The 14907-nt window shown below is 34.6% G+C and overlaps 1 protein-coding gene across 3 annotated transcripts in view; it reads right to left on the minus strand.

Moving 5' to 3' along the window:
* stk11ip (serine/threonine kinase 11 interacting protein) overlaps positions 1–14907 on the minus strand; it is a 50445-nt gene that overhangs the window by 4015 nt on the left and 31523 nt on the right. For all 3 annotated transcript variants that reach the window (XM_088930318.1, XM_088930316.1, XM_088930317.1), the window contains 5 exons: positions 14030–14429; positions 11355–11467; positions 10094–10191; positions 8675–8853; positions 3090–3174 (listed from right to left, as the gene is read on the minus strand). In XM_088930318.1, coding sequence (XP_088786444.1) covers positions 3090–3174; positions 8675–8853; positions 10094–10191; positions 11355–11467; positions 14030–14429 — 875 coding nt within the window. The remainder of the gene's footprint in view (positions 1–3089; positions 3175–8674; positions 8854–10093; positions 10192–11354; positions 11468–14029; positions 14430–14907) is intronic.

Below are 14907 nucleotides of genomic sequence, written 5' to 3' on the forward strand. Positions count from 1 at the left end.
AGGATAAACCCTGCATGGGATGGGCTGATGGGCTTCAATCTATAAAGTCTAAAAATAATTATATTGATTTTGTGCATTTATTTATTCTGAAACATTTAAGAAATGTACCTATGTTTAGAATCAGATTCAGTTTAACGTGTGTGTTGACAGTGTTTCTACTGTAATTCAAATCATCGAAATTATTTTTTAACACGTTTAATTTGCCTTCTGAGTAGTATCCGAGTAGCTCTGATAGCTTTGAAAAGAGTAAACTTGGTTAACACTTTTTTATTCTAAAAAAACATGACTGCAACAATTGATTCTGATTAAATGTCGGACTGTATTCGTGAAACAAAATCTAGATCTTCATAAAGTTATAAGATTCAATTTTGAGTCACAACCCTGATCAAATAGCAAATTCTGATTTGACATAGACAAACCAAGTGACTTTCCTTAGAATGAACAGTAAAACATGAACAAGAAGGCACAAGGAAACTATGTGGAAGTGAATTTAAAATGAAGAACAGGAGGTACTTCTTGCCCCAGAGGATTGTGGAACAAGTTACAAGTCATATTCTTGAAGCCGATACCTTGATTTCTTTTAAGAAGCAGTTGGATAAGATCTTTTGATCAATTAATTACTAACTACTGAAAAAGGGCAGCAGGTTCTGATAAGATGGCAGCCCTTGTCTGGACCACAATCTGCAGAAACCTGTAGAGACTGAGTTGTTGTCCACAATTACCTGACTGGTTGCCGGAAGACAAAATGCATGAAGCAAATGTTTCCAGGGCCTATATCTACTCTCTGGAGGACGACAGGCAGATCCTCTGTGATGCAAAAGCACCAGAGAGAAGGAAGAAGGAAAGTGACCAACTGAAAGATGAAGGAATCAACGAGTTTTGAGATTCTGGAAAAGTCTGTACAGAAATTTCCTTAAGAAACTGGGATAATGTGAAGACTGTCAGGGAAAGACTTTAATTTATAAGTTGTTTGTTTTTGACGCCAGTAAGCTGCTTAGCTGCCTGGCAATATTGACAGAGAGGGACTTGAAGAAATTAGTTAGCAGCTTAAAAAAAGGAGGTTGCCTTTTGTTTTGGTATTTTGATTGGATTTTGTTTTCCCACACTGTAAATAAGGGAGCACTAGTATGTACCTTATGGCTGTATTTGTGTTTCTGATTTCCTGGGCTTTTTAAAGATCCCATTACAGCATACCCAACAAAAGTGTCACACTACCAAGTGGGCTAGAAGGGCCTCCTCTTGTCTGTAACCTTTCTTATGTTCTTATAAGGACTACAGGCACGTTCTTCCATTAAATCTGTAAATCAACTGCCAGATCACCAACATTATTTGATAGTGGTTTCTGTAAATCCAGTTGACTGGAATTTACCTGAATACTTTCTGGCAAAATGAGCCATTCTGTCCGCCTTTTATCATGTGCATAAAAAGATGACTACAGGATTACTGTGTTGTTCACTGGTAACAATGCAAGATAACAGATACCCAAATAGACAAAAAGGTTACATTTCTGCAACAAAATGAGGATACCATGGTTTAAGCAAGCTTGCCCAACTCTGGCTGCCTTTAGGCAGCTGAATGTCACCTTTAGCTAATATCAAAGGCTGGACTTGATCAGAAGTAATGTGAGACTTGGATTATTGGTATAGGTATATGTAATCGGATCAAAGTGCAATGCTAATGTACTCTTACTGGTTTAACAGTTTGAGTGTTCTTGTGCCTTTTGTGCATGCACACATCCTTTTTCTATGAATAAATCCGCATTTCTTATTACAAGTGTTGTCAGATATTTTGCCATTTCACCTTCAGGAGGTAATGAGGCTTGCAAAAAGGAGACATCAACTCAAAAATGTTTTACAAGCACATCAAAACCCTTTGTTAACACATATTATTATTCCTGTTTACATAACACACATAAAACTAGTGTTTAATTTCAAGCGTTTCACTACATAAAAAAACTATTCTGAACAGTCATGTTTGGTAAATAAAAAACAGATATTGCAAAAATGTTTTTTTGGTAAGTATGACACTGAAAGAATCTAGTTATTGTGAAAATGTAAGTAAACAGTCCTAAAAGCTCTCTAAATGTTTACATAAGGAGGTTCTGGTGTCATGATGCTTTTAAGCAATTAGAATAAGCTTTTTTTGAGGGACTGGGAGCTGTTAAGAGTTACAATTATGTTGGTGAGAAGTGAATACAAAAAATGTGTCTGTTACCTTTTTTTAGGCTATTACCAATTTTATGCTAGTAAATACAGCATAAAGGTAATAAACTCAACATTGTTGATGTATGTTGATGACAGGTGGCATTGTAGTGCTGGGGCCTTGTGTTCAATTCCAGACCCTGGGTTCTAGCTGTGTGAATTTGTATATTCTCCCCGTGTTCTTGTGGGTTCCCTCCCACAATCCAAAGACATACTGGTAAGTCTTAGCTTCTGGGAAAACTGGCTCTGGTGTAAATGTGTGTGTTTGCATCTATGTGTATGTGCTGTGATGGATTGGTATCCCCTCCAGGGTGTATCCTGCCCGCTTTTATTTTGAACAGAAGTTTTCTTAATGATAAGAGCAACAAAACATAATAATCTAAATGTGTTCTTTTTGATCTAAGTGACACATTATCACGTGACTCTCAGCAATATTGTCTTTTTCGCTCTCAAAAAAGTGAGTCACTGGGAAGCAATTAAAACCAACTGGCATGACAACCTGATTGAGTAACATGCAGATGTTACTCCAGAACAAACAGTCTGGCCACATTAGACATCACAGAAATGATTCTCGCAAGAACATTTTGTTTACGTGTGCAATAAACGAGATGTTAGCACCAAAGTAATGGGAAGCTTTTGGGACTGTTCAGGCCAGCCTAATCAATCAAGTACAAAATAACAGAAATCAAGCCTAGTGCTAGAGGCAGAGATACTGTGGTACCAAACCATACCACAACTAAAAATGCATTTAACAATTTACTTTAAGTCTACTGCCCAAATTAAACACGGCTCCAGTCAGATAAGGCACAAAGAAGTCTTTAACAACAAAATGGCACATAAAGCAGTTGGAAGTCAACCAGTTCACAATGACAAAATAAGACTACTTACCAGAGGTGGTGCTGTGGATTAAGTCTAGCAGTTGAAATTGATTTAAGCTTGCTGTCTGACTTCGGGGCAAGATCACGCACGATTCCTGGGCAGAGAAAACCATAGTAAACAAATCTGAAGGGGTGAGGAATAATGGGTCTCCCACTGAAAATAAATGACAACTATGATTACGGAACAGCTTCTACCTCCAGGCAATGAGACTGCTAAATAGCCAAGCTGCAGTTCCTTTAGCAAATCACCGTAATGGCTACACGGACTACAGTTTTCATTGTATTTGACATATTGCACTACTTGGACATCAAGTATTGCATACACCCTGGAAACTTAGCACCTTTATTTTTACTGAGTTTTGTTTGAATTTATCTTATTCAATTTCTGTTGCACTATTATTATGAAACCTAAATTTGTAACTTTAATTTTGTGATTGTTGTGCACTTGATAAATAAACTTGGATTGATGGATGGACTGATTGATTGATTGATTGATGGATGCATGTCATAATGGTGACAGGCTGGACATTTCAGCTTCCCAGCTAACTATTTTTATGCCATTTTCTCTATACGCTTCTTTTACCCAATTGATCATTTAATGTTTTGAAATTCATCTGGAAAAGATTTACTACTTATAGTGCTCTCCAACTTCCTCTTTTCCAAAGACATCTGAAACTTCGAACTAATTTTTTGTTCCGTTTTAATGATTTAAACGTTAGGAGGCAGTAAGAGCTAATTAATAAGTAACTCAACAGAATCATATACAGTAAACAAACAAGTAATAGGTTTATTCCATGCTGAAAAGAGAAGAAAACACAACATTCCCGTCGTGGAGCCTTCTTCACGTGTGTTTTCTTTCTTCTCTTTTCAGCACGAAATAAACCTATTACTTGTTCCTTTGCAGCCTACGCATGCTGACAAAGCAACCCACCTGAACAACTTATACTGTATAAATGCAGTATAAAATATCCAAGTTCCACAACTCAGGAGGCTTATTAGATATAGACAGAGGTCCATATGACGTTTGGACTCCTCCACTGCTGCCTCTCCATCCAGACATTCCTTTCAGTTTTCTGATCTTACCTTTTCTGTTCTTAAGGAACTATTTGTGCTAAACTTTAAGAAAAACTCATAAATAACCCAGGAACTTTGCTAAGATGCCAATAAAAAATGGCTTGGAGGCAATTTGCTCATCTTTTTCAGGATTTTAATGTTCTGAACTTTTATCATCTGAATTACTCATGAAATAAATAGACAGTAGAGATAAAGTTCACAACCTTGTAATCTTAAATAGGATTTAATAATTATAACAATATGGACATCAAATGGGGATTTCTGCTAATCAAGGGACAATGATAGTGATGATACTTTGATACTACAAAAATGAGAAATTGTGTTATAAATCAACCTCTCAATTTAAGACTCATTTACATTAGCTCAGGTACGGAGTATAGTATTAATGTCTTTGCATCATATATTAAACATCTTATGTTAAACATAAGAACAATACCAATTTCTCAGAATTTAGCATAAGGATTTAAGCTTCATGACCAGTGTTGGTAAAAGGAACTGCAGCAACTGTAGCACTAGGTGAGAGAACCATTTCATTTTGGATGCTTAATGAATAGTTAGCAAATGTCGAGAAGTACTTTTAGTTAGGTCATTTTTTGCAAGCCCACAGAGAAATTTAGCCAAGACAGTGAGGCTATCCCATCTAAACAATGCCACGGGATCTCTTAAGATGACTATACAGGAACTTGGTTTAATGTTTCACCCAAAGGATAGAGCCTCCTACCTATAGTATTGTGTCCCAGGTTAGCAAACCAGAACATTCGTATAACAGTTCTGCTACATGACTTTTTATTACTCTTTTTATTATTTTAACAATGGAACATTGGAAATATTCTTCAAAACCCTAGTAGTGGAGTCCTAACAATATTGTGGTTGCATTAACAGTCAGTGAGACAAAAATAACAATACATCTAACCTCATCTGATAGGAGTATGCAAGAATAAACAGTTTATTGAAAGCAGAGAAGGCATCTAGAATGCTTTAAAAAACATTCTTCACTTTTTCATTGTTTTCTAAGAAACATATTAACATGATGTGAAACTTTAGATTCTGGTTTTAGATTTCAACCTTATAGCACAACATGCAGAAGAAAGTGAGACATATAAATGTGAACTGAGCTAGGTACCTTACAAAACCACTGAAATGTAGTTTTTCCCTCAGAGATGTGACAGAAGAAAGACGAGATGATAAGATGTCTTTAGTTACCCTGAGGTGATATTTACAATGAATAGAATGGTATACAATTTAAACAGATGCCTTTTCTTATAAAGTTTATCAAATTGAAATCATTGTATGTCATTGTCTGTCAGTATACTTCTAAATTTACATTCAAACTTCTTAGTTACAGAACAAACACTAACAAAGTCATGCAACACTATGAACTCATTCTGTCACTTCTAGCATTGTTTTCATGATCAATGATAACTGACACCTCTCCAGTGAAAGAACCTCCATATGAAAGTGATGGTCAGGTTTCAAACTTTAAAAGTGGGTTTATGCTAAAAGTGGGTTTCTTTTGTGCGTCCCTTCCTAATCCTTCATGATTTGTTCTTTTCACCAACACCATACCACCCTTTATGTTACAAATAAGATCACTAAGCCTCTACTAACCCATATATTTCTGAAAAAGGGCTTGAAACCACACTGCAAACTGTTTCACTACAACATTTATGTAATGAATAGATGATTATCTTGGAATGGGATAGAATTAGTCTGTACAAATATATTTTTAAATTAAACCAGTTTACAGTAAATCTTTTGTCTGTATTAATATGTATACAGTAACTACCAATGTTACCGTAAATTGGAATCATAGTGCAATATAGCCAAATGATGAAACAAGGAAGGACAACTAATAGTTGTAGTCCCAATAACATTCCATAAACAACAATATTATATTGATATTGATATTATATTGATGTAGACTAAGGGTTTCGTATTAGAACTATTCCAGTTATAATCATAATCATAAAAAAATTGAAAAGTGCACTTTTATTTGATTTAATTTAAAAAATAAACAGCTATGTACTCATGCAATTTCTTTGTACCAAGGTTATTTCTGAGCAAAAACAAAGATCCCCTTACTGAACTTTGGACTAAAAAGTGTATCTGTGTTACAAAAGCACATATTTAAACACACATTGTCTATTTTATCTGAGGCAAAAACAAGGCTTTCTTGGATATATATCAATAGCACTGTGGCTTGTTTGTATTTGCTGCAAATTCACCTCATGAAAATGGATGACAATAGATGGTACAGGTTAGAGGCAGAAAACAGAAATGAGCCTTTCTTTGTACAATAAGTAGTTTACATACCCCGAAGAGATGTGTATATACAGGAATTAGGTGACCACAGTACTGGAGTCTATTACCATTCAGGAATTTAGAGCTTGGATAAAAATCTTTCCTATTCAAGTCTTGTGTCCCTAGAACTCTAATTACAGGAAACTTCATACCTGCATTTACCTTTTTTCCCCGAAATAGAACACGGCCAAGATAAATTAGTGCTATTTTTTAGGAAACTTATGTAAAATGTGGCATAACCTGGAAAGACATTATTAAGAAACAAGCTACTCTTAAAATAAATTTAAATTCTTGTAGATGTTTGGAACATACTGCTTAGTCAATGCTATAGATGCAGAGTATCAACTATCATTCAAAAGAAGGCCTGTGTGATTTTTGATTCACAGTCTTCTCTCATGCCCTTGCAATCTTTTTATGAACTGTTACACCAACTAGGCTCAACTGTTGCCTTAATGTTGTTTACTCTTGGCAATGAGATGCTGAAATGACTAAATGTTGACTTTTAAAAACCTATCTGGTTTAAAACCACAGCCTAAATCTCATCCCGTGTAAATTCTACTTGCCTGCACAACTATCAAGTAATACTTAAGCGTTGAGAAACATCTGTTAAATATCGCGTAAAGCCAGTATGGTCTGAAAAATTGTTTTGCTATGGTAAGTTATCCTTTGGTGCTTCCCAGAGACAAATATTGTAACAGCTGTTTTATTGCAACACAAAACTTGGTAAATATTTTTTTCATGTAATACATAGTTTTCATTTCCTGGGGGGGCAAAATTAACTATACAGTGCCAAAGCTGCACACTGAAGCAGGAAAGCTCTGCTAAAGCACTTAACTATTTAGGTTCTTCAGATGCCATTCAGAATGGAACATTCATATTTTACTCTCTACAGCAAACTGCTCTTACAGGTCTCCACGGAACTTTTCTGCTATTTATCTAAACTGTCTACATTCATTAGAGAAATATAAAGAAAATATACTAATGCCAAACAGGTCCCTTTAAATCTCCTTATGTTTTAAGACAAATTATATTGTTTTTAAAATACCGTTAAAAGAATACCTTCTCATAAGTCTTCAGCAAACAAGCATCTTTCTTAAAAATGATCTTGGTACATTTAGTGCTCATTTACAAAAGGAGATAAGTGTTTCAATCATTTACTTTACCTCACTTGTCATCAACATTGTAGAGTATGTCAAAATCTGTGTGACAGTGAATAAAAGAACATCTTTTCTTGGTTGAGAAAGACAAATGTCCTTTTAAAGGAAGTCTAACACCTCTATCTCTAGCAACACAGGCAAACCTAGCAAATGTTTTCTTAATTACTTCCAGAATGAGGAAATAGTCCACAATGTATGAGAACAAAATTACCTTTTGCAATTAACATGCAAGAAACAAAAAATAAGAGCACTAGAAGACTCCCTTTGTGTCTGTTTAAAGATTTATAATTGTGTGGTTATGACATAAGGCCTTTACTAGGAGGCATTCATGTAGAGCAGACATTGCATTATCAGTGTAAACTAAAAAAGAAGACAGCAGTCAGAGATTGCTTTTCATCTCAGCACTACAATGGAAACCTTGAGGAATCTCCGATATGAACAAAAATAACTAAAGTAAAAGCACTAAACACATCAAAAAAATGGTGAACAACTGTGGGTATTGAACAAAATATATTATGATGAATTTAAAAGGGACTGAGTATAAGAAACTCAGACAATCTATGAAGAGCTAAGCATTTAAAAGACAAACAACTATTATCATCACTGACTAAATGGAATAGTTGCATGAACATACTAACATTTGCCAATTTTGGGTCTAAGCTGTCATTTGCACTTCAGTTATATAAATACTATATAAAGTCATGCATATATATGATCACTTGAAGAAGGCTCTACAGACTAAAAATGTTTTGTTCTTTGTGTTTTTTACTTTTCAGCCTGGAATTAACCTCTACTTGTTAATTTACAGTTTCTCAAACACTGTGAGAACAAGTTCTAAAAGTTCTCAAAACTGAGTGACCAGTTAGGACAATACAGGATGTTGATTATGGATCATACTTTTCTAAGGGAATGGATTAATATCAAAATGCTTTTAATGACATTCCAAAACTACAGCCTCAAACCCCAGGTGATGAAAGTTAGTTACACCAAGATACTGTTGCACCAAGTAAAACAAACCTGTTTGAGTATTGGGTTTGTGTTTTTGGAAATGGCAATAACTCACCAGTGAGAAGGCTGAAGAAGTGCTTGCAGCGATTGCTGTCCCGAATGAGCATGGTGTAGGCTGTCCCGCTGTCCTCAAACTCCATGTGAATACTCTGGGAGCCCAGGCCTACTTCCAGGTAGGACAATTCTGAGAGCTTATGGCTCTCGCGCTTCCGAAGCCATTCAGACGGTTGACCTCTGCCAAGAAAACAAAAACATATGCTGGAACAGGAGTATAACCTGCAATTATGTACTATTACTTTTCAACTGCTCAGATGTATTTTTATAAAATAAAAAAAAACTTTAATGTATTAGTACAGTGTTAATTTGTAAATTAATTCTGACATTGAGCATACATGTATTATATTAACTGAGAATATTATATACAACATTTCTTGAAAATCAACAAGTCACACAACAGTAATGGATAACAGGTTGTGAGCTTTATTTCACAGTCAAATTGTTCTGTTAGAGTTATATTTCGAAGAATCATTTAAATTTCAAACTAGTTGTCCATAAATGGGAAACAGTTAATCTTAAAAAACTTGGGAAGACTCTTAAAAGACTTGGGAAGAGGCTGTTTGTCCCATCTTGATTGTTTGGTTATAAAACTAACAACCTAAACTGACATATAATTAAAAACAGAATACCTTCATTTTTGATGTTCCCTGATGATAATTACCCCAACACATCTCAGTCCAGTACTATGTCTCAATGTTAGGGCAACCAAATAAGTACAGCACAAATTAATTGAACCATTACAAAATATGATGTATTTGAGGAATCATACAGTTAGTATGTCATAAAATGTAAACTTCTACCTTTAACTATAAAACTTTATATTTTTGTTAAAGTGGGACTTTAAACTCCTACACAGACTTGCCGACTGGTATCAAAATAATTATAAGAAAATAAATATTATAAGAAAAAGGAGAAATCTAAAAGAGGAAAAGAGGGTTTAGTACACAGGTGCCTTGTGTAATTTTCTATGAGGAAAGTGAAAATTATAATACTATACTGATAAAGACACCTTTGAATATCACAGCATGACATTAAGCTACTTCCTCTAAATTCAATCATCAGAATTTTTATTCAAAGAAGTGGAAAAACATTTTCTGGAAAAAAAAAGAAGTAAGATCATTTTTAGTTATGTATTTTATATTAGAACTCCCACACATCACACAGATCTGCAAGCCTACATTTTCAAGTAATGAAATCACACTAGCACATACAGAAATTATCATACTTGATATTTGAATTTTTAGATGGAAAGAGTTTTACTAAATATAGTGTGAATGCAATAAAAGCTTTTCTATATAACATATAAGTGTTATTTCTAGTCAATAACAAATAAATGAATCCTGAAAAAAAGTGGTTTATTGGTCTATTTTTTTAAAAACCCAACGTGATATTCAATAAAGAAAGGTTGCTTACTTACAGTGTTTCTGATACGATTTCTAAAATGTAAATCCAACGGTCTGACACTACTAAGAGTGAAGAAAACTCTCCTGGGTCTCCATATTTCACTGTTGACATCTGAAATGCACAGACAAGACTTGATCAGATGTGACTGTGAGAAATACATTACAAACAGAAATAAGCTTAGGCTAACATGTCCAAAAACCAGTGGCAATATCAGTACATTAAAGTAAGATTGCATTGTTTGAAGAAGTCACATACTGAATTAGCATCTTTTTATTCATTTTGGATTTTTATTTAAGTTTTACAACTACAAAAACCACACTACTGTAATTTATAACAAATGTTTGAAAAGTTAGAAATAGAGAAATGTCAATCCAAAATAAATTGTCTTCTGTCTCTATAGTCAACTCTTTATTATCTGTTCTAATAAACAATTAAAATGTAATTTGAAGTAGCCAGTCAGGTTTGTTTAATGAACTAGTTATCCCTTTTCTATTTTTTGTCTGTCTGTAGCAGTCTTAGAAATAGGTTAGCATTTAAAGGGATTCTATCTTGCAGCTCTACATACTGTAAACAATTTTTCAACACAGGTAAAGGTTGTACTGTGATCACATTGTACTGTACGATTAAATCTTCTCCCTCTTTCTCCATTTCACATTCTCTTGGCTCAGTGGTCTGTCCATGGACAAGTTTTACAATGTGTTCCTCAGAAAACAGGTTCAAATTAACTGCTATCTAACCACTACTCAATATTTTCAGTATTTATATATCTTTCCACTTGCTATACAATGTCTGCTATCTTATCCTGAAATTGCTTCTTTTTCCAAGTTATTCTTAGTGCATTCATAGATTTTTCACCATTATCTGGTCAGTGTAACTTACTGTACTTCAATCCATATTCTAGGCACTTTATAAATAATCCAAAACTGTCTTCCAAAGAGATTTTTAAAAAGTTTCCTTCATTAGCATACTTCTGTAACAGTACAGATCAATAACAGATCTCCTCTTTATGCACAAAATCACACCCTGGTCCATAGGGTACAGTACAAAAATTAAATCTGGTGGCAAGTAATTTGCAAAAATATTACCATCTTCTGATATTAGGAAAGTTTTGTGTCAATGAAAAGGAGTATTATCCAGCAGCAGTACAGCCTTTTCTGTCAAGCCTTGATCAAAGCTGAGGAACAAACTTCTTGTCAAACTCTTTAAAAACTCAGACAATTAAATTTATAGTATGTGTGGCCGGAAGATGTTGTCTAACTCTTAAATTTTCTTGCCTTGAGAAAACACTGGAGCTCCTCAGAGTTCTCCTCAAACACCTCAACATCAAAGAAAAGCTTGAGTCGGTGATCCACAGTCTGGAAGTCTGCTACGAGCAGGTTGTACTGGGCTGAAAAACACACACTGCTTGTGACTAGCAGCACAACGGCCATTAGTTAATGAAACTTAATAGAATAAATACCTTAGCAAAGTGTGATTTAAATAATGGCAGAATGAATGTGATTAATCAAAATTTCTAAAAAGTTGAAGAACAACACTGTGAAGTTAGCTGCTTTATACCACTTTACAGCTTATATTTACTACAAATTGGCAGTTATCGCTTATTCCTGAACAGATTTAAAGAGACACTACAGACTCCTTAGTATAATACCAAGGCATTCTAATTCAGATCTGTTATTGTTTTGAAAAGCACCCCTATTTTGGATACACAGTATAAATTCTGTTCCAGTGTGCATCAAAGCTCAAGAACTGTAAGAATCCATGCCAAACAACTGTGTTTTCTATTGGCACATCATGTGATCCTGGGTGTATTCACAAATTAGTCAATGTATTAGTCAATGCTCCCTTGGAAATACAAAGATGACATCATAACCATCATCAATCTCATTCAGAAACCAGATCACGCCTGCCACCCCCAAAACACAGTCATATTTCTAAATTATAACTTTAAAATGTCAGAAATAATGTCACCAAAAAAGGACAGATTTATAGTCTGTAAATTGCAGTACATATAGAATGAGAATAGACGTTTTCATTTTCAGATGCATTCAACACTCACATTTATCTGCTTTTCTAGATGTATTGTATCTTAAATACAAATGTTTTTATCAACTGTGGTTTAATACTTTACCGTTCACCGATAATGCCACCTCATTGCCATGATTATTTTTAATAGCAAACTGGTTTTGTGCAAATTTAGAAAAGTCAATAGCATGGTTAACAGCATTGTTTCCCACAGTTGTAAACAAGCCAGGCGAGCTGCCTAGCCAAAAATTAGCGTTACCTGGCCAAACAAATGTGACAAAATGTACACAAGAATCCAAACTGAAATACTGTTTCGTTGCAATGCAGCTCAAGGTCATTTGCAAGTCAGCAGCTGCGATGGTATGTAATCACATTGCAAGCAAGTCTTACTTGAGACAAAATCTCACAGTCTCATGCCATGGTCAGAAAATCTCATGCATGTCCACCAAGTCAAAAAAAATAATGTAAAATTTTGAAATTGTTTTTAGAGACCCACAATTCTGTTAATTAACCAATGTGTTTTTGTATGTGACAAAAAGAAACCATCATTACAAATAGTAATGTACAATTTTTGACAGAAAATCACACATTAGGGTTTTGGGCCCTTGTGAGGTAAATTAGTAATCAATGTAGAAAAAAAAATATTTCCTTGCAGCTGAGTCATCAGGTCACATACAAATACTGTAGTTTAGTCCAGTTATAATAAGATATATAGTTAGTTCAAAAGCTAGTACAGTAATCTAGCTGTTAGATAGCTATAATGGGGGGTGGTTACCACCTGGCCTAAACTTTTTTTTGCAGGAAACCCTGAACAGAAGAAGGCTGCTGGAGTGCCAAATGACGAATCTTTACTTATCCCCTACTGAATACAACCATTCTAGTGTCATATGTCATCAGACAAAGGGCATTCAGTAGCCAGAACCACACCTCAGATCAGGCTTTCTGTAAGAGTCAACCACAAAATTGCACTTACTATATAACTGACAGTAAAAATAAAATGCACATAACGTTAATGATTCACATGCAAATACAATGTGTTAACCATTTGCAGTGAATAAAGAAACAATACAAAATGAAAAAAGAGAGTCTTCAGAACTTCAGAACACTTTGCTGAGCTGTCTGTAAATTACCTATTATTATACTAAGTCTGTACACTGAAAGTGATTGGGATCTTCAAACTGCTCAGCTCAGCTTTCTGGCTTTTTCTGTTGCTTGTAACTACAATCTTGACTTTTTGTAGTGGGACTTTTTAAGACTAATTTCTTGATCATAATGGAAGAGTTGGCTCTCTTACAAGAATGTTTTCAATCCTTGTGCATATTCTGGCAGATTTGTAACAAAAGAATTGTAAAACTAATCTCTGTTGATATTTTTATACATTTTAAGGTTTGCAAAATACTGCTTTCAGCAACTAAACTTGCAAGCATCATCATACTGAAAAAAGATGGTGAAAGTTTTCTAGGTCCTTGTGGCTACTTGTTATTTCTTTCTCCTTGTGATTATGATGAAGCAGAAAAAATTATTGACATCATCATCCTGATTCTACGATCAATCTTTCGGGGATTAAGCCTAATTTGAAATAACACTCTTCTGGTGCCTAGCTCCTTTTGTTTATTAAAAAAATCTATAAATTATTAATTCATTCCTTTGTTAGTTAAATTTTTAAATAATTAATTCACCAATCCACCAGTTCTCATACTATTATTAATTTATTTGTCTATCACTTCTAACCAAAATGACATATATTTCTAATAGTGTACAGCAGTGTATATAAGATTACTGGGTCATTCAGAGTGAAGTACCTTGCTCAATGGTACAGTATAACAGTAGAGTGCCACTGAGACTTACACCCACAACCCTTCAGTTAGTTGAAAGACTTAAGCACTACTGCACCCTGCTGCTTCAAGCCAACCACCCCAGAGCTTACCAGGACTTGACTGCTCTGCATGTTCTGCCTGAGACTGAAGTTCCTTTGGTGGGCTGTAGCAAAAGCTCCCAGTCAGATCCTCGACATTAGCAATGACTTTTCCTGCTAGCCCATTGGAAAAAGAGCTGTCCTTGCATGTCAGTGTGTTCCCATCTGTGGTGTGGAAACTAGCTGGTTGTTGGTGTTTCATGTCTCCCCAGCTCTCTCCTTCTCCTTCGGTCTCCTCTCCAATATAAAATGTTCCACTTTTAGCAGTGTAAAAGCTGTCCACTGCAGAATCTAACTGTGCAGAATGCTCCTTTACTTGTAGCTTTCCATTTTCAGTTCCTGCTTTATCTGATGCTACTATACTGCAGACACTACTATAGCCAATGGGACAGTTTGTATGCATTTGTGAATCCTAAAAAGGGAGATGAGCAGCAAGTTAATTTACAATATGGTGTGCAGCCTGAATGCAATGTCAAGCCTCATTCTCTGATTCAACATTAATCACAACTCTTTTTTACACTTATTATATATACTCATAAAACTCAAATATTTATGTATTTCATATTTTCTAATACTCAGTACTCACTAGATTAAACGATCAATGATTATGGTAAATGAATAATGTTTAGTTTTCACAGTCATAACAGAAATTATACCACTGCTAAGATATACGTTGTTATTCATAAGTAATTTCATGAATAAGCACCTAATTTTAATAATATACTTTATAATAATAATATACACAATTTTATGGTGTATATCTAGCTTCTCATGGGGTCATTGTTTCTGAGAAACAAACATGAAAATAGTTATTGTGTGGAACCTTCCGTTTGTTATTTTTAGAGGTTTTCTAGTTATTACATATTACAGTACTGTAAAATCACTGTGTG

This window comes from Atractosteus spatula, chromosome 13 (genome assembly GCF_055471065.1).
Source record: "Atractosteus spatula isolate fAtrSpa1 chromosome 13, fAtrSpa1.hap1, whole genome shotgun sequence".
Taxonomy (NCBI): Eukaryota; Metazoa; Chordata; class Actinopteri; order Semionotiformes; family Lepisosteidae; genus Atractosteus; species Atractosteus spatula.